Source organism: Leucoraja erinacea, chromosome 19 (genome assembly GCF_028641065.1).
Source record: "Leucoraja erinacea ecotype New England chromosome 19, Leri_hhj_1, whole genome shotgun sequence".
In the NCBI taxonomy this organism is placed as follows: Eukaryota; Metazoa; Chordata; class Chondrichthyes; order Rajiformes; family Rajidae; genus Leucoraja; species Leucoraja erinaceus.
The window spans coordinates 32,653,635-32,675,030 of record NC_073395.1 but is presented as its reverse complement, the minus strand read 5'-3'; the positions used below and the strand labels follow the sequence as shown (position 1 = coordinate 32,675,030).

The 21,396-nt window shown below is 41.9% G+C and overlaps 1 protein-coding gene across 4 annotated transcripts in view; it reads right to left on the bottom strand.

Annotated features, from left to right (window-relative positions):
- Nucleotides 1-3,117: 3,117 nt before the first annotated feature.
- Nucleotides 3,118-21,396, bottom strand: part of lin7a (lin-7 homolog A (C. elegans)) — a 68,043-nt gene continuing 49,764 nt past the window's right edge. For 3 of the 4 annotated variants that reach the window (XM_055650770.1, XM_055650772.1, XM_055650773.1), the window contains 3 exons: nt 14,639-14,848; nt 14,048-14,263; nt 3,118-5,712 (listed from right to left, as the gene is read on the bottom strand). In XM_055650770.1, coding sequence (XP_055506745.1) covers nt 14,048-14,263; nt 14,639-14,848 — 426 coding nt within the window. In that variant the 3' untranslated portion in view covers nt 3,118-5,712. The remainder of the gene's footprint in view (nt 5,713-14,047; nt 14,264-14,638; nt 14,849-21,396) is intronic. The other variant, XM_055650771.1, reaches the window with a different exon arrangement.

Here is a 21,396-nt window from a genome sequence, read left to right as displayed (position 1 = left end):
CCTACCATCGAGGGGATCTACCTTAGTCGCTGCCTCAAAAAGGCTGGCAGCATCATCAAGGACCCACACCATCCTAGCCACACACTCATCTCTCCGCTACCTTCAGGTAGAAGGTACAGGAGCCTGAAATCTGCAACAGCCAGGTTCAGGAACAGCTGCTTCCCCACATCCATCAGACTATTAATCTCAACTCAAACAAAAATCTGAACTTTAATAGCCTATTGCACTTTATATGCTTATTTATGTGTGTACATACATATATATATATTCAATGGTATATGGACATAGAAACATAGAAAATAGGTGCAGGAGTAGGCCATTCGGCCCTTCGAGCCTGCACCGCCATTCAATATGATCATGGCTGATCATCCAACTCAGTATCCTATACATGCCTTATCTCAACCCCCTGATCCCTTTAGCCACAAGGGCCACATCTAACTCCCTCTTAAATATAGCCAATGAACTGGCCTCATCTACCTTCTGTGGCAGAGAATTCCAGAGATTCATCACTCTCTGTGTGAAAAATGTTTTTCTCATCTCGGTCCTAAAAGATTTCCCCCCTATCCTTAAACTGTGACCCCTTGTTCTGGACTTCCCCAACATCGGGAACAATTCCTGCATCTAGCCTGACCAACCCCTTAAGAATTTTGTAAGTTTCTATAAGATCCCCCCTCAATCTTCTAAATTCTAGCGAGTTCAAGCCGAGTCTATCCAGTCTTCCTTCATATGAAAGTTCTGACATCCCAGGAATCAGTCTGGTGAACCTTTTCTGTACTCCCTCTATGGCAAGAATGTATTTCCTCAGATTAGGAGACCAAAACTGTACACAATACTCCAGGTGTGGTCTCACCAAGACCCCGTACAACTGCAGTGGAACCTCCCTGCTCCTATACTCAAATCCTTTTGCTATGAAGGCTAACATACCATTCGCTTTCTTCACTGCCTGCTGCACCTGCATGCCTACTTTCAATGACTGGTGTACCATGACACCCAGGTCTCCTTGCATCTCCCATTTTTCTAATCGGCCACCATTCAGATAATAGTCTACATTCCTGTTTTTGCCACCAAAGTGGATAACCTCACATTTATCCACATTATACTGCATCTGCCATGCATTTGCCCACTCACCCAGCCTATCCGTCACCTTGCAGCCTCTTAGCATCCTCCTCACAGCTAACACTGCCCCCAGCTTCGTGTCATCCGCAAACTTGGAGATGTTGCATTCAATTCCCTCGTCCAAATCATTAATATATATTGTAAATAGCTGGGGTCCCAGCACCGAGCTTTGCGGTACCCCACTAGTCACTGCCTGCCATTGTGAAAAGGACCCGTTTACTCCTACTCTTTGCTTCCTGTCTGCCAGCCAGTTCTCTATCCACATCAATACTGAACCCCCAATACCGTGTGCTCTAAGTTTGTATACTAATCTCTTATGTGGGACCTTGTCGAAAGCCTTCTGAAAGTCCAGATATAACACATCCACTGGTTCTCCCTTATCCATTCTACTAGTTATATCCTCGAAAAATTCTATAAGATTCGTTAGATATGATTTACCTTTCGTAAATCCATGCTGACTTTGTCCAAAGATTTCACCACTTTCCAAATGTGGATAATCTCACACTGGTTCTCACAAAGGACACGCTGATCTGTTCTGTATTTATTTATGCCTACTATATTCTGTTGTGCTGAAGCAAAGCAAGAATTTCATTGTCCTATCTGGGACACATGACAATAAACACTTGAATCTTAAAATAAATCTCAGTGCAGCTTGAGTATTGGGCATGTTAATGTTACAGATACATGCATTTGATTCTATTCATGGCAATACCAACAATTTCCCCATTTCCTCCTTATCTGAGTACATTTAACCCCGTGTTGGAAGGAACTGGAGATGCTGGTTTAAACTGAAGAAATACAGAAAAAGCTGGACTAATTCAGCGGGACAGGCAGCATCTCTGAAGAGAAGGAATGGGTGACTTTTTTGGGTTGAGACCCTTCAGGCTTGTTAGGGATAAGAGAACCGAGAGAAATATAGGCAATGACGTAAAGAGGTAAAGAACAATGAATGAAAGATACATAAAAAAGTAATAATGATAAAGGAAACAGGCCATTGTTAGCGGTGAAAACGAGAAACTAGTGTGACTTGGGTGGGGGAGGGATAGAAAGAAAGGGAATGCCAGTGTTACCTGGTTAGAGAAACCAATATTTATACCACTGGGCTGTTAGCTGCCCAAGTGAAATATGAGATGCTGTTCCTCCAATTTGCATTTAGCCTCACTCCGACAATGGAGGAGACCTAGGACAGAAAGGTCTGTGTGGTAATGGAGTCCTTATATACCTCTCAATTCTATAAGTAGTACATGATTTGGTTTATTAGCAGTCAATTATTTTCTATGAGGAATCTTGAGTAATTAAATAACTCTTAAATAATTAAATAACTATAAGCAATAATTTTGCCAGCTAAAAAATGTCGCAGACTCCTGAACTTTTCACCCAAAACTATGGGAGTCAATTATGTGTGAAATGGCAGCTATTCTGAGAATCAAGCAGATTAGAACTGTAAACTATTTTAATCATTTTAAAGCACACTGTTTTGCAATTTGTGTATGATTGGCTGTGCACGGTTTCACACAATGTTCTCAAAATGTCAAAACCGTGACACGCAACAAACACTGGTGAGAATTGCTTCAGCAATTATGTTTTGGCATTGCAGAATGCAATCTGATGTTGTGTCAGAAATTGGCCCAAACATAGAGTTCAGCCAATCTCTGGTAATGGTTGGTGCAACACACAGTGATCAATTGGTCTTCCCTAATGGTTAAACACACTTTGTATATCACCATTGTACACTTTTAAACAGAATTTGACATTGCTTTTATAGGTACAGGTACTAGTATTTCTAAGTGATAAAAGCAAAAATGCAGTGTTATTTTGTGCAGTGCAATTTCTTATTATAATAAACTGAAACAACTGGCTCTTTGCAAAACAGGAATCAAAAAAGCAAATAGACACGGGGATACCAATGGAGCCATCAAAAATTCTAATTCATTTTAGAAATTAATACAGTTATTTATAACTAGCTAAAGTTTTATCATACACAGAAAATGAAATAATAAAAACACTACAAAATTAGATTTTTTATTTGAGATACACATCACACATTTGCATCAAATACTTTATGGATTACATAAAACAACAGAAAACTGTAATCATTTACATACACATTGATAGGCCAGTACTAGGTTAGGAATATTCATTTCTAACTAAATCCAAGTTTGGAAAGGAAAACCAAATTTTAAAAAATGAAGCACAATTGTTCATCTTCATCATGTGAATTTAAACAATTCTGTACAATCAAAATGAAATGCAAATTTCAAACTGATAGAATTGTACATATATTTTGGGATTTGCACAGATATATCTCTATATGATATCAGGAAATGTATGAATCTTTTCTGCCTAACTGTAGGACCATGCAGAAATAAAAATGTCACACTTTACAGCAGATTCCATCCACAACAAAATGAATGCTTTCTTCTTTCTGAAGGTTGAATGCTGCAGTAAAAATGTGTGTAACGTCAGGTCTGTAGGTGATCTAGCTGTGAGAAAATTGCTTTGGTCTTTCATTGGACTTGTACAGGAGGGAGGAGAACAAATTTCCTTTGGAAACATAGAGAGTTTGATATTAATCAAAGGAACCTAAAATTAGATCCGTTTACAAAAAACATCTCACATTAAATATGTCTGTCATGCAGGATTTATCTTTAAGTAGGGTGTGAAGTAGGACCTCAATCCGAAATGTCACCAACGCATGTGCTGCAGAGATGCTGCCTGACTCGCTGCGTAACTCCATCACTCTGTCTTTTTTAATCTTTGAGTAGGTTTTTTGCCACTCATTATATTTGTTCCCCTTCATAAAACAGCGGCATTGTTTAGTTTAGAGATACAGTGTGGAAACAGGCCCTTTGGCCTACCGAGTCCGCACCGACCAGCAATCCCCGCACATTAACACAAGCCTAAACACACTAGGGACAATTTACACCTATACCAAGTAAACAAACCCAAGCCAATTAACCTACAAACCTGTACGTCTTTGGAGTGTGGGAGGAGACCAAAGATCTCGGAGAAAACCCACACGGTCACGAGGAGAACATACAAACTCCATACATACAGCACCCCTAGTCAGCATCGAACCTGGTCACTGGTGATGAAAGCGCTGTAAGGCAGCAACACTACCACTGTGCCACCGTACTTTCGAGAAATGTTCTTTTCAAAGCTGTTTCTTAAAATATTTTTTTAAATATTGCTGAATAAGCTATTAGCTAATAGCAACACACTAACTAATTAAATCTGCCAGTGTAGATGTCACTAGCACAGTAAACAGCCCAAATTATTAAGTTTAACAGAAATACAATTTTTCAGGATAGGCATCTGCTTGTTCTCAATTGGCAGCCCAGAAGAAAATAACAAAGGAATGCATCTGTGGAATGCTAGTTCAGCCGATTCTGTGCACCTATCAATTTAGTGAACAGTGAATCCATTCAACTCGAGCAATCTAATATATAAAGAAGATTTTTGTGTGGTTAGATTTGTATTTCTGCACTTGATTAATGCTTTCTTTATTTATTTATGTTCAATATTCTTTGTGAATATATTTTTTTCAATTCAGTATCCCACGAATCAGTGGACATTTGATGTTTTGATTTGGTTCCTTGCACCGTTACACCCAAATATGTAAACTTTCCATTACACATCTAGCAATGATAAATGTTTCTATAAAAAGCTGCATAGTCTCTACATAACATTTGCAGTAATAAGATATAGGCCCAACTTCACGAACTAGTAAACTGAGGCTCAAAGGAACATGAAGAAAGAGAACTGCTTCAAATGGAGTTTTGCAATATTTGTTGTTGAAACTGATAATCAGGCCAAAGGGAAGGAATCTCGTTTAAGGATGATTTATCATTTGTGTTTCACATCATTCAGTTGAAGAGGTGGAGGAATTGGAGAGAGTTGGTTGAATAATCAATACAACAGACTTACTTTATTGAGACAATTAACGTGTTAACTCATACTTCCTTTAAACGACATTAAAATGGCATGTCCAAATATGTTTCACAAGATAGCTTGAACTTGGCTTTTACGATTAGGCACAAGACTTTTAATAAACTGGAGACTGATTGGAAAAATAAAATCTTACATTAATATGTGAAAAATAATTATAATTTCAAAATCTGATATTTCTTTGGAATTCTCTTAAGAAATATTATTTGAAAACAAGCTTATTTTATAGCATTGTAATTATATCCAAGACAAACATTTACACGCCAATATAGATGTCTTTAAATGGAAAAAAAACTCGGTCCATATTCTGTTTGCTAAGTTAGAATCTCTCATTTAAAAGAAGAATTCTAACTTGTAACAGTTACTATGACTCGCAGCAGATTATTGTATTGTATTTAATTACTTGTCAAAAAAACCTTGTGCCATTTTGTTCTAAGCTGCGCTAAGCTTAGCTAAAACTTCACAATCATTTACAGCATGATGTACACAATATATCAGGGTTTGGAGAATTTATATACACATCTTCACAAAGAATCTACTGTATCTGAAGGTTATTGTTCTTCCCACAGTATTACTATTAATTGCAGTATCATCTGTTAAATTGGCAGCTTTCATCACCAAGAAATGGGAAATTCCTTCTTCACAAATCTGAAAGCATAAATAAAAGAACAGTCATATTGTCGTAGTGTATGGAAACAGGCCCTTCGGCCTAACTGGCTTATGCCAACCAAGACGTGTTTGGCCCATATCCTTCTAAACATTTCCTATCCATGTCAACATGTCTTTTAAATGTTGTTATAGTACTTGCCTCAACTACCTCCTCTGGCCTTGAGTATAGTGCTTGATTAAATATTTTTCTGCAAGATTATTTAATTTTAATTTCAATGTAGCCAAACAAAATTTAACTTTTCAAAAGTGTTTATTTTTTAGAAACTATATGTATTTTTTAGAAAAATATCTTGAGTTCTGAAACAGTACTTTCATTTATAGCATAAATTTAGTTTATTCTCCCTCCTTGAAAGCTGTGCTGTGCTTGTGTTGAAAACTCCAATAATCCAGAATCCCATTGTTTGTACATGCTGATGGTTTGGCATTTGTCTTAACTCGTGAGTATACCATGTGCTCACAGACCTACTCTGTGCATACTCATGACTTCAGCTGTGTATTCCTGGGAGTGTGCACTGGAGCTGAGGTCAGGGTTGAGAACATGGGTCGGTCTGCTTATGGACTAGAGTGCTTATATATTTAAGATAGATTACCAAATTGAAACCTGCATGTTGAAATTCACCAGGCCCTTCTGTGCTCCCTTAACATTCACCAGATAGATTCCCATTGCTTTACACTCACTGGGTTCACTCAAATATGTATTAAGCACATTAAGCATATGTTATATGTTTTTTTAATTTGAAATATAAATTGGTTAACATCCAATAGACTGGGAAATCTGCTAACTTGGCATCACCACCAAGAATGCCAACTTATCAGAGTTTTATGACACACCACTAACTCGAATATTTTGAGGTCAATACATGGACAATTGTTACAGATCTCTACGCTGTGCAAGACATCTCAGACAAACCTGATTTTGAATCAAATTACTGTTGACATCCAAATATATATCCAAAGTAATGTTACGGGGTGGGACAACTTTAACCTAGCCAACAGAAAATGGGTAGATTAGAAGTATCTCACATAGTTTGTTTTGGAGGAGGTTTTACTATTGTATGTGTGACCTGGATTAGGTTCATTACCTTGGATGTTAAAAGACATAAGAAAAAGGAGGTAACACAACCTTGGTGCCTATCAGCAAGATCATAACCATTGACATTAATTCCACTGTCCTGACCTTCTCACTCCCCTGAATCCCTGACAGCTCAAAGCTCTATTGGTCCCACTTTTATTAACTGAGTTCCCTCAGCCTCTGATAGAGAATGCCAAGGATTTATAGCCACTTGAATTAAGACATTTCTCCTCATCTCAGTCATAGAGTCATGGGGTCATACAGTGTGGAAACAGGCCCCTCGGCCCAGCTTGCCCACACCAACCAACATGTCCCGTCTACACTACTCCCTCTTGCCTGTGATTGACTCATACCCTTCTAAACCTGTCCTACCCATGTACCTGTCTAATTGCTTCTTAAACGTTGCAATAGTCCCTGTCTCAAATATCTCTTCCGGCAGCTCGTTCCGTATACCCACCACCCACTGCGTGAAAAAGTTACCCCTCAGTTTCCTATAAAGTAAATCCTCCTTTACCTTAAATCTGGTTCTCGATTCCCCTACTCTGGGCAAGAGACTCTGTGCGTCCTTTCCGATCTATTCTTCTCATGATTTTACATATATAAGATTATCCCTTATCCCCCTGCGCTGCAGGGAATAAAATCCCAGCCTGCGCAACCTCTCCCTAAAGCTCAGACCCTCGGGTCATGGCAACATCCTTCTCAATCTTGTCTGCACCCTTTCCAACATAATAGCATCTTTATTATAATATGGTGCCCAGAACTGAACACAATATTCTAAAAGCGGCTTCACCAACATCTTATATAATTTCAATATGTCCTCCCAACTTCTATACTCAATACTCTGACTGATGAAGGCCAATGTGCCAAAAACTTTTCTGACCACCCCATCTACCTGTGATGCCACCTTCAAAGAACTATAGAACTGCACTCCTAGATCCCTCTGCTATACACTTTTCCTGAGCCCGTCCATTCTACTTAATCTATTCTCATGGCCTAGACCTCATATCTCATTAATCAATCTGGTAAACATTTGTTCCACCATTTCTAAGGCAAATATAAGTTTCAGTTCTGACAAGGATATTGACCTGAAATAACTTTGTTTCTGTCTTCACAATGCCCTCCACTTAAGCTGAGTATTTCCAAGTTTAGCTTTTATTTCAGATTGGCAGTACTTTGCAAGTACGTTCTTTCTTTAGTAAGGAAATATTATAATTAATTCCAGCAATATTTTCCTGTCCTACTCCCTTGCTTGCTTATAGGTCTAATACACCATTTGCTTTTCCAATTTTGTGCTGTTTTGAAAATCTTTTTGATTTGTGCATAAAGGCAAAAAGAAAACAGACCACCCGCAAATCTTCTCGCTATGATTAAACCCACTTCAATAATCACTTTTTTTAAAGAAACGTTTGTTTTGCTTCATGATAATCTTTTGGTACATATGCACGGTGGAATGTAATTAAAACAGCCATTAAATTGCACACTTCATCTCCTGCTCTTGATCCCTTTCAAATGATTTAAGATAACTCATTAATTCTATTGGATTGATTTCACTATGGAAACAGTTTCTGAAACCATAACACATTTTCACGGCTTTATAAAATGACCTTTTAAGTATGGAAGCTTGAAGTCACATTGTCGAAGCACCAATCTGCCACAAATAAGATAACGCATGTAAAAGTCACATTAATTACAAACAAGTAGTATTAACATAAAAATAATTATTGAATATAATAATAATTGATATGATCTAACATTAATAATCTAGAGAAAGATATTAGAAAATACTCCAAACTTTAAAATAAGACAAATATTAATTTGAGCTTCATATAATTCTGTTCAACTGACCAGGCAAATACAAAATGACACAATATAATTTAGACACAGTACTGGAGTAACAATGGGCCAGGCGGCATTTGGTATATTCCAGTACTATGTGTCTATCTTTGGTATAAACCAGCAAAAGACTTACGATGTTGCCAGACCCACTAAATTACTCCAGCACCATGTGTGTGTTTATCTTTGGTGCAGTTCTTTGTTTCTACCAAAAGAGTATGTTGTACAAAATAAGTATGTATTCACTGGAATTTAGAAGGATGGGAGGGGATCTAATAGAAACGTATACAATTATAAAAGGACAAGCTAGATGCAGGAAAAATGTTCCCAATGTTGGGGGAGTCCAGAAACAGGGGCCATAGTCTAAGAATAAAGGGGAGGCCATTTAAAATTGAGATGAGAAAAAACGTTTTCATCCAGAAAGATGTGAATTTGTGGAATTCCCTGCCACAGAAGGCAGTAGAGGCCAATTCACTGGATGAATTTAAAAGAGAGTTAGATAGAGCTCTATGGACTAGTGGAATCAAGGGATATATGTGGAGAAGGCAGGCCTGGGCTACTGATTGTGGATGATCAGCCATGATCACAATGAATGGCGGTGCAGTCTCAACAGGTCAAATGATCTACTCCTGCACATATTTTCTATGTATCTATGTTGTTTTACACAACTGGACTTGACCACTTGAGATTGCTCCAATGGTCACTACTATGTGTAGAATATGTATTTATAAATTGTCGTGTGTGTGTGTGCGTGTGCGTGTGTGCGTGTGTGTGTATGTGTGTGTGTGTGTGTGTGTGTGTGTGTGTGTGTGTGTGTGTGTGTGTGCAGACATGTGTGTGCGTGTGTGTGTGTGCGCGTGTTTTCGTGTGTGTGTGTGTGTGTGTGTGTGCGCAGACATTCTTAATTTATATTATGACTTTGTATTCACATTTAAGTAGTTTTGAGATTGGCAGATTTGGCTGACTTCCTAAATATTATTCCACACATCATCAGCTAGAAATGTTATAAATAACAATCTATTTTGGTAACACAGAGCTTGCAATACAGAAGTATGAATATATTTGAATGAGATTTAATCCACTTCTGACAGTGGAAGTATATATTTTCTTTCCCAGTGCTTGGAATGAATCAAGATACCGGAATTCTTCGATTACCAGATAAGGTAGCTACTGAAGACTTTTGTTGTTCATAAACAAATGAGGAATGAATTGAAATGCAATGTGGCAGATTTTTTTAGCTCATTAAAATCCTATTTTTGAAGATGCTTTGAAGTATAAAGTTGAAAATCTACTTGCAACGAATCTGCATTGAAAAAGCAACGTAGTGGAAGTCATTAAAATATTTTCAAAATAGAAATTAAAAGAGAATGCATTAATATTATTAACATTTTTTAACATAGAACAGAATTGGTCCCTGATATTCATCAGATGGATACCTCCCAACATGGAATATTTGTAATAGTTGGGTCCAATGTTATAGTGTGGACCAAGCCATGCAATTTGTTTCCTGCCAAAAGTTCTCAACTCTACTCCCTGTTCAGTTGCCAACTATGACTAAATTAGATTTTGTTGTTCTTGTCCAACCATTCAAACTTGATCGGTTGCTTTAGATTGCCTGCTTCCACTGTCAGAAGTGGATTAAATCTCATTCAAATATATTCACATTAAAAACATCAATAGCATTTGTTTCTATCATTATGTGCTGACATTTTAATCTTGCTTTTATTACATTTGACTTCAATTTCTCCCATGCTTTTCTACATGGCCGTCCGAAGGGGGGGGGGGGTGCGCTGGGTGCGACCGCACCCCTCTTTTTTCCCCCACAGTAAGAAAAAATCCCTAGAATATTTTAAAATATCGGAGCACAATCAGCGTTTCCACTTTGTGGGAAATCGCCTGCAATTCTGGCTCCGCCACCCCCCGCTCATACACGCCACCCCCGCTCCAACCACCTCTCTCTCCCCCACCTCTATCCCCCCACCTCCCTCTCTCTCCCCCCCTCCCCCTCGCTTCCCCCACCTCTCTCTCCCCCCCCCACCCTCTCCCTCTCTCCCTCTATCTCCCCCCCCCTCCTCCCTCTCTCTCCCCCCCCTCTCTCTCCTCCCTCCTCTCTCTCTCCCCCTCTCTCTCCTCTCTCTCTCTCTCTCCCCCCTCTCTCTCTCTCTCTCTCTCTCTCTCTCCCTCTCCCCTCCTCTCTCTCACTCTCTCCTCTCCTCTCTCTCTCTCTCTCCTCTGTACGTCTTTCCATCTGTCCTCACCTCAGTCTCCCCCTCTCTGTCTCTCTCTCTCTTTCACCATCTCTCTCCTCCTCTCTCTCTCTCCCCCCCACCCCTCACCCTGTTCCTCCCCCTCCCTCCCTGCCCCCCCCCCCTGTTCTCCCCCTCCTCCCCTTCTCTCTCTGCCCTCACTCTCCCCCCCCCCCCCCCCCTAGACACGCCTGTGAGTTGGTGGCTATGCGTCAGTAGATGGGGGCGGTTATGGGGTAATAGGAGCAAATTAATAACATTAATATAGTAGTTAGCGCATGTGCGGAGGGGGAAGTTAGTGTGTGGGGGTGGTTAATGTGTATGCCCCCCCCCCCCCCCCCCACCCCCCCCCCGCAACCGCACGTTGGGGGAACAGACCCAACGGGTCTGCACTTGGTCTAGTGCTCCTTAATTCTACTACAACCAATGAGGAAGCTGCTAAAGCTATTGCCAACCTCTCAGATGCTCAGAAGCTGGACCTCATACAGAATCACTTTAAACTGGGTCCAACACACAAATATTGTGCCTTCTATAAGAATGGATGCTGGCGAAGATTTAACCCTGCCTAGTTACGAGCATGCCCCTGGCTTGTATATAGCGATCATGTGGATGGCGTCTTTTGCCTACCTTGTGCCTTGTTTGCGAACAACAGGAAATCGCTTGTCGTCAAGTCAAGGTAAGTCAAGTCTATTTGTCACATACACATACAAGATGTGCAGTAAAATGAAAGTGGCAATGCCTGTGGGTTGTGCAAAACAACGGAACAGGTGGTCCTGAACGTATATTGCCATTTACCACTACTTCTACCAAATTTGAATTCATTCAAAAGGCCGCACTTAATGGCCTAGAAGGCCGCATGCGGCCTTAAGGCCACAGGTTCCCCACCCCTGCACTAGCTTTTCCTCCTAATCCATTCATCCTTCCAGAGTTCCTTTCTCCTTATTTTCTTTGATCTATCATGGATTGTCCAATAATACAGCAATCATTAATATTAAGAACTTTTGACTCACAGCTGCGTACTACAACATTTGTTCTAAAACCTGATGGCTTCCTCTCTTCCTTTCCTTTCCAGTCACTTACCACTGGCTTTCATTTTCTGCCTGGTGTTCAATTTACTGCTCATTCTTTTTGTGAAATAGCTACGGGTGTTTTGTTACATAAAATGCAAATGCATGGAAAATTTTAAAACATTCTGTTTATAAAATATCATAAGATACTGAAGATTGTTGAGGACTGAGATTCAACTCCACTCCCAGACCTACTTAAGGATGGTGAGATCCTAAAAGGAAACAGATCAGTCAACAGAGGAAGACAGAAAACCCGGCCGGCACAGCGCCAGTGACCCAGGTTCAATCCTAACCGCGGGTGCTATTTGTATGGAGTTTGTACGGAATTTCTACTTTCTCCCTGTGACAGCGTGGGTTTTCGCCGGGTGCTCTGGTTACCTCACATACTCCAAAGACGTACAGGTTTGTAGGTTAATTGGCTTCAGTAAAATTGTAAATTGTCCCTAATGTGTAGGATAGTGCTAGTATAGTGTGACGCTGGTCCGTGCAGATAGGGTGGGCCGAAGGGCCTGTTTCTGCACTGCATCTCTAAAGTCTAAATGCATCAAACATGGACTGCAAATAAAACTTGCCCTACATAATTAGGGTATTGCTTATTTCCTCTTGTGTTTTATCCTTCCTTTTCCAAGGTAATTCCTAAAGGTCTCTGATGATGTCTCCATTCCAGATTTACAGACTTTACTATGGAAAGGGCAGGAGGTGCTTGAGGGACAGATCTATGGGTTACATGGAAAGTGATTCCATCGGCCTCTTTTTCAGGTGTCTACAAAGTTGCTCCCTACAAAAGGATTCTAGGTTCCCATCGTCAATCCAGATCTGCATAATGACTTCCTGACTTGTACTCAATGCCCTTAGCAATGAAGGCAAGCAACCCATATGCCTTCTTTACCACCCTAGCTACCTGTGTTGCCCATCTTCAGTGTGCTATGAACTTAGACTCCAAGCTCCCTCTACATGTCAATGCTGATTTGAGGTCTTGCCATTAACCGTATACTCTCTCCTTATATTCATCGTCCCAAAGTGCAACACCTCAAACTTGCTCGGGTTAAACTCCATCTGCCATTTCCCCATCCATTTCTTTAGCTGATCGATATCCCACTGTATCTTCTGACAGGCTTCCTCACCATCTGCAACTCCTCCAATGTTTGTGTCGTCAGCAAAATTATTCACCAACCCATCTACATTTATGTCTAGGTCATATACTAAATATATACATACACGAGTGCGTGTATCACACTTGACAGATGGCTCCTGAGATTTGTAAAGAGATTCACATTTTTCAGTTTTAAATCATGAACCTATGTTAGCAGGGGTCGGTGTTGTTCAGGGAGAGCAACTGAAGAATACAACATCTATAAGAACCATGTAGCTACCATGGTTCTTAGAGATGTTGTATTCTTCAGTGCAGTCATTGATAACCCAGAGCTCAGGCCCACACCACGTATATCCACAAGTTACTTTTTTCAAACAGAGGATGATGAAAATCTGGAAGGAATAGAGCAATTGATGCTGCTCTATGCATTTTCTTTTGACATTGCTTCTTGGTAAATATCCATTAGACTCTTAGACTCAAAGAATCACTCTCCAGCCATCGGGTGAAGACAACCAAAAATGATCCTTGCAATAATTTTCACTGTACCAGGCAGCAGGAAGAACTAAAACTTATTTTTTGCTCTAATATTTTAGATGGTTCAGCATTAAATTAAAAAAAAAAATCTGATGGACTTCTTATGGGTTTGCACCACAATTAGATCAAATCAAGTCCTTCAACATCGAGTTCTTAATTTGTACTTTCCTCCTTCACCTATGTTCACCTATCACTCGTCAGGCTTTGTCCTGCCCCTCCACCCCCCTTTCCCAGCTTTTGCTCCCCCGTCCCCTGACTAGAATCACAATCACAATAATACTTCATTAGCTAAGTATGTTTTGCAACATACGAGGAATTTCATTTGCCAATCAGTCTGAAGAAGGATCCCGACCCGAACCCGTCACCTATCCATGCCGTCCCGAGATGCTGCCTGACCTGCTGAGTTACTCCAGCACTTTGTGTTCCGTACTTGAACTTTGAGCTTGGGATAAAATATAAATGGTCTCACCTATGACATATGGTTTTGTTGAACCTGCTGCTGCTGCTGTTGTTGTTGCTGGAGCAGGAGCTGCTGTTGTTGCCTGCGTCGGGCAGTCCGCAGTTTCTCGAATCTCGCCTCCATTTCTTCCAGCACCTTGGGTGTGTAACGCACCACCAGTTTCACACTGTCCTGAGCAGCCTTCAGCAATTCTACTGCCTTTTCATGGTGCTCCCCTTCCACGCTCTGAAAGTCAGATTAGATTCTGAGTTCACACATTTAAGAAGGCAAGTGTGTACCTAAGTACTGTTGAAGGTAGACAAAAATGCTGGAGAAACTCAGCGGGTGAGGCAGCATCTATGGAGCGAAGGAATAGGTGATGTTTCGGGTCTTGACCCGAAACGTCACCTATTCCTTCGCTCCATAGATGCTGCCTCACCCGCTGAGTTTCTCCAGCATTTTTGTCTACCTTCGATTTTTCCAGCATCTGGAGTTCTTTCTAAAACTTATGAACTGTTCATCTCTAACATCTCGTCCTAAATTTCAGGCCAATGTAATATTGATTATCCTGAAATTACTGACACTTAAGTCTAAAATTCCCCCCCATAGACAATCACTTACCACTCCATTGACGGACAACAATTGGTCACCGCGCTTTAGGCCCCCTTGTCGATCGGCGACACCTCCAGGAATTATGCGAGAGATGTAGATGGGTGAATTTTGTTCTTTTCCACCCATCACGTTAAATCCGAGGCCTTCTTCCGTTTTTGGCAATTCCACCACACGAGGGTGAGAATGGCCTTCACTGGCGGCGAAAGCAGCGACAGTGGCCTGAAAGAAAAGAAAATTCCCATTCGTAGCAAATTCTATTGTTAATGCCATTGTGGTTGATAATTAGATCACAATATAAAATCTACAGTTTCTTTTCCTCTCAGCGTTTTGCTTCCACGAGACATTTCTAAGAGAATGAAAGTGCTCACTTTTTGCCACAATGCCTCATGTGCATTTTACAATAACACCCAAATAGCCAGAAAGCCTATCAACTTGAACTTAAGCCTGAAATTTAAAATGGGTTTTGAGTTTCATGCAAACAGGGAATTAATGGCTCAGGCCTAGATATTTGTATAGATGGCTTTGTTTGTGTGTTAAGCACACAGCATTGTATGTATTTCTGGAGTGGTTTCATCTGGACAGTGCATGAATTACACTTGCACTGGTGATATAACTCACATGTCAGAGGAGCATGGAATGTGCCTACAACCAGTGAATGACAATTTTTAAAGTACTAATCCCTGAGCAGATCCCAGACCAGGACTGATCTGTCTGCACTGTCGACCTCCCCTCCCCTCCCCTCCCACCGATCTTGATCATTGATGAGCCAGATACTGGCCTTGACCTCTGAGTGACCTTTGAGCTGGCCTCTAATTGACATCCCAATCTGACTCGGATTAAAAGGATGCATCTTGAGAAAGGAGATGAGGAGGAACGTCTTCAATCCAATGGTGATGAATCTGTGGAATTCATTGCCACAGTCAGCTGTGGAGGTCAAGTCACTGGGTATTTTTAAGGTGGACACTGACAAATTCCTGATTGGTACGGGGTGTCTGGGGGTGTCTGGGGAGAAGACAGGAGAATGGGGTTGAGAGAGGAAAGACGGATCAGTCATGATTGAATGGCGGAATAGACGCGATGGGCCAAATGGCCTAATTCTGCTCCCATCACTTATGACACTCTTACATTTCTTATTCTGGCTCATAATCCTTTTGTAATCCCCAGTCAGCGCACACTCCCTGTCTTAGCCAAAACTTTGCTGACATTCTCCATAATCGCGTGTGGTGTGTGGAGTTTGTAGTGTCAGTGGCGTTTCACAGCACCTGTGGCCTTGGGAGTTGTCGAACCCCAGACGCTGCTGATTGCTGTCGCTATGAACCCATGCCTAAAATAATCCTGTCCCCATTGCACTAATTTAATTTCCAAGCCTATGTTTTTTTCTTAATCCATTGTTTTGAAGGAACTAAAATGAAGATATGCATTATTTTTCTTTGAACTAATTACAGTATGAGATAACTTTGCTGTCTCAGATGTCAGATTTCTCTTTAATATGTTGCTAATTGGCAAGTTGGCCGAAGGGACTATTTCTGTAAGGCAGTACCTATACCACTGTGCTGCCCTAGTCGAGTTGTAGATATTCTAAGGCACACTGGGGTTTGTTCATAGGTCATAAGAGCAGAAGTAGGAGCAAATACATTTTATATATGAATAAAATAAAAACAGAATGTCTTCCCACAGATGTGGCCTGACCTGCTGAGTATTTTCAGCAGTTTCTGTTTTATTTTACATTTCCAACATCCACAGTTTATTTATACTTGTTCTTACGTTTAATAAATGAACTCCAATTGCTATTTAATCTCAGAGATGAGTTTTTGCTTGTTGGAACGTGTGAGCTTACAGGTAATTTAATTGTAATTTTACTTCGGAGTCACGTGAGTGATTCCGTGAAGATCCCAGCCCCAGTGCGCATGTGCGGCATAATCGCACAGCTGTGCAGAACGCGGCCAGCGGGAGTCGGCAGCTCCCGCATCCAAGGAACGTGAGGTAAGTACTTACCTTAATCGGGCCTTGTGGTTTTTGCTCCAGGGGGAGCAAAGTAGAGAGGCAGCGGCCCCCGTTTCGACTCCAGCGAAGGAGCCGACAGTGGAGGGGGAAAGGCGCTACCCGGACCGCAAACGCTGCGGACCGCTGACAGGGAGCTGCGCTGATGCCGGTCCGCTGAACAGCTGTTTGGTGAACAGCAGCGGACCGGCGGGAAGTTTAAAAACCCGACCGGCAGCCCTGCAGACTCCTGACAAGGAGAATCGCCGCCCGGGAACCGCTACAATGCCGCCTGAAAAACGGCAGGCAGCCTCTACATACAGGTAAGACAAAAATCTTCCCAATTTAACAGGTTCTACAGGAGCCAACTTCCTCCAAAACTGGAACAGGTTGGAGACAGCAAAAATAAGTATGTCTGTCTCCCCTAGCCAGAGGAGGTCATGGAGTTCACCTCCAGGAAAAAAGGGGCACTGGCTGAATGCCAAGGGAGCTGACACTCCTACCCCAGTGCTATTGCACTAGCCATCTCCCTTGACGAGGGATTGATGCAACAGCGGAGTTTGAGCTATGCCTCCTCCAATTTATAGCACACCCTTTTGCTCCCTCTTTTGAGGCTAGCTAAGGAGGCCAGGGCTGGGCTGGCTTAAACGCTGGGCAGGCGGACGAGAACAGCAGTATGCCAGGGGAGCAGGATCAGGAAGAGCTACTGGGTGTCGTGGGCCACTACATGGCTCCTCCACGCGACCATCTTCCCAACAAAGCCCTGCAGGAGCAGGCCTTTCTAGAGGCAAATCCGCAGGCAGCTGGGTCAGCAGACTCGCAGACAAGCAGCGAATTCTGAAGCTCCTAACAGAAGGGTCAAGATGTTACCGCCTTTGCTCGTTTTTTCCACGGATCATACTCACCTGGCAGGCGAGACGCCATGATCACCAAGGTGGTTCTCCCAGGATGAGACTATCCCGTTGCACTACCAGGGTGCTGACGCCTAAGATGTTCCCAAATTTGGGATACTCGACTGAACAATGGTGCATATAGACCTGCCCGCAACCCCAAATATACGGGGCTATGCAAACCGCTGCTGCGGGAAGAGAGGCAGCTAAACCTGTGTGCCTCATGAGGGCAGGCCATGGAACGAGCAGGACATCGCATCCAACACCCAGCTGGCAGCACCCCTCGGCATCCACCAGCAATATCAAACAAGGACTGGTGAAAGCCTGGCGACCGCTTCACATTACCCCCAAAGTTCTTTTTTAGACAGGGGCCCAGAGCGGAGCCGTGGGAAAATGCACCGCCCCACCGACAGCACCAGCATACCAGCAAACTAGGCCTTCATGAAAAAACAATAAACATGGAGGTAGGTAGTCTGGTTCCTCCCAGTTTACACTAAATAAGGGTGTTCTACTAACTGCGGGGGGGGGGGCATTTACACTTGTTGATAAAGCATGGGATGCTGTCACAAATAACTAAAATATACTCAACAGTATTAGAGGATAAAAACGAATTCAAATTGGGCATATTACCGCCAGTTCAGCAATGCACCCAAAGGGCATTTTCTCCCTCTAAGAAAAGAGAAGTGAGAAGGTCAAGCTGAACTAGAAAGGCTCATTACTAAACGAATCATGGGAGTAAACATGAACCATTGGAATTTGTATCGAATATATTCACAAAAACTACAAAAGATGGTGAATGTAGCATCATCATTGATCTAATATCACTAAATAAATCTGTTGAGTATATACACTTTAAGATGGAGACGGGTTTTTGTCACTGCCAGACATCTGATCTCCCAAGGATACCTATGGGGAGCATTGATATGGAAGATGCTAACTATCTTATACCCATACACTAGGATCATTATAGATACCTAAAAATTTTTTACCTGGATAATGGATATCCCGGTTAGGGCAACCATGGGAGCATAGAGCATTCCCTATGGTCTAACCTCAGCCCTAAACTATTATAAATATTAAAAACGGCCATGAAAATATTAAGAAAACAAGCATAATCATGGCATATATTGGATGATATCCTCATATTAGGGGAAACAAAGGAATTAGCTGTGGCAGCAGTTCTAGCTACGAAACAGCTCCCTAAAGCTCTGAGGTTTATCCCACGCCCAGATAAACCAGAATTGAAGCGTTAACTACCAAGGATTATCTGGGCTTCAATAATAATTCCGTCCATATGACTGTTACTTTGCCAAGGTACTTGGGTCACTATAATCAAATCATGAATGTACCCACTGAAGCTATATCACAATTAAGGTGGTGGTTAGACATATATTTGGCATAGTTTTCAGCCCTATTATCATCACCAATCCCAACTTGGTTATTAAAAACCGATGCCAGTACTTTAGGCTGGGGAGCAACTAAACTCCATATCCAGCACAGGTAACAGATGGACCAATTCACAAACATCGTTACTACACATACCGGGCATCAACTACTTGGGATTGGTGATCGCCCATTGGGCTAAAAAGCATATGCATTTCAAATGCAGCACGTACATATGTGGTTACGGATTGATAATACTATGGTGGTGGCTTATATCAACCATATGGGGAGCATAATAATCATTGTTGTGCAACAAATTGGTCAAACAAATCTGGCAATGGTGTGTCAAAAGACATTTTAACTATCAGCTGCCTATGTCCTAGGAAGCTAGAACACAGTGGGAGACACCATGTCACGGGGTAAAATTTATGATTACATTGAATAGATGTCAAACCCAAAATATCTGCTAAAGGTATTAAGCAGTTTGAAAGCCAGATATCAATTTGGTTGCAGAAGACGGAATCACCAGTAACCTATGTATGTGACTTAGGAACCAGATTAGAGCCAGCAGCGATAGATGCCTACACGCTGGAAGGGGGAATTTCTGCTTTGCCTTCCTCCCTTCTGCCTCATCAGACGGGCACTTCGCAATACAGATGGGAGTCTCCGAGATATTGAACGTGCCCGACCGGCCTACACAGCCATGGTTCCCAGTTCATCACGACACGGTGGGCGAGTCACCTATGGATTTCCCTAGTGGACCATGGTTGCTGACTCAACCCAGTATCAGGCACAAGCCACCCATGCCAGAAAAACATCAAACTCCTGGGTGCAGGGTTTGAATAGACCTTACCAGGGACTGGGATTATCTAAGGAACCATTACCACCATGTCGGCATCCCTGCGAACAGTCACTAAAAGCTAACATGGGTAAAATACTACCACGACGCAGGGACAACATACCGAACTATTCAACCACTGACGTATTGGAGTTCCTGGAACATCTACACCATGACTAAAAGGTGAGTTACAGTGCCGTAAACACAGCATGCAGCGCCTTATCTGCTTATCTAAAACAGCATGACAGCAGAGCATGGGATCCCATCCACTGAAGGTAAACTTATCAAGGGCAACTATAATAATAAGCCCCAAAAACCCAGGTATACCCATGTATGGGATATTGGTGTGATATTGACATATCTCAGAGAATGGCACCAGCCAGATCCCTCAGCTTGCTTAATCTATGTTAAAAACGCTCATGCTTATGGCTCTCGTACACGCTCACAGAGTCCGGTCACTCCATAAAACTAGACTGGATAACATGGAGATTACCCCAGACGCATCACGTTCATATTCTAGGTCTGGTAAAATCTAACTCGCAGGTATATGGGACTAGGCGAGATTATGAGTTCGGCACGAACTAGTAGGGTCGAGATCGCCTGTGTTTTCCGTGCTGTAATCGTTATATGGCTATATGGACCAGGAACGCCCAATTCACTGGTGGGATTCCGGGCCTACCCACCAGAGTCCAGGTTGAGTGTGGTGACCCATCTACTACTATATATAGACACAACCCACAATCTTAGAGGGAGAGGAAAGCCTATGGGTCAACCACAGAAACCCCAAGACGGGGTACGAGCCAAACCACTCCAAGGTGGCTCAAACAGGTACTGAAAGCTGCCGGAATAGATAATAATACATTTAATCCCATTCCACTAGGGCAGCATTGGTATCAGCGGCTGAACGAATGGACATCCCGGTTGACCACATTCTCAATACGGCAGAATGGTCAAGGGAACGACGTTCAGAACATTTTTATTGTAAACCGTTGATAAACCTGATTTAATTGCAGAAAGAATATTACAAACTGCAATATTAATTTAAGCTCAGGGGAGCTCTTTATGTTGTTATTGTTAACAAATACCTTTCTGTTTCTTGTGAAAGCAGATCCACTGGTTGATTACGATAACACTTCCTCCCTCAAAAACTTCGGCAGTGAGTGAAATAAAAACTGTTACACGGTTTGAAATCACAGACCTTTGAAGTCTTCACGGAATCACTCACGTGACTCCGAAGTAAAATAGTAAGATTAAACGAGTACTTACCAGTATGAAGTTTGATCTGTATTTTATGAGGAGTTACGGTGAGGTATTACGTGCCCGCCGCTCCCACCCTCATTATATAGATCAAACTAATAAACTGATGTCTCATGATCTTTACTATCTTACTTCAAATATTGTGTCTATCCTGTGATTTCACACCGCTGCTTCGAATTAATGCGCACATGCGCACTGGGGCTGGGATCTTCACGTAATACCTCACCGTAACTCCTCATAAAATACAGATCAAACTTCATACTGGTAAGTACTCGTTTAATCTTACTATTAGTGGTGGAGGCAGGTTCGTTGGTATCATTTAAAAATAAATTGGATAGGCATATGGATGAGAAGGGAATGGAGGGTTATGGTATGAGTGCAGGCAGGTGGGACTAAGGGAAAATAATTGTTCGGCATGG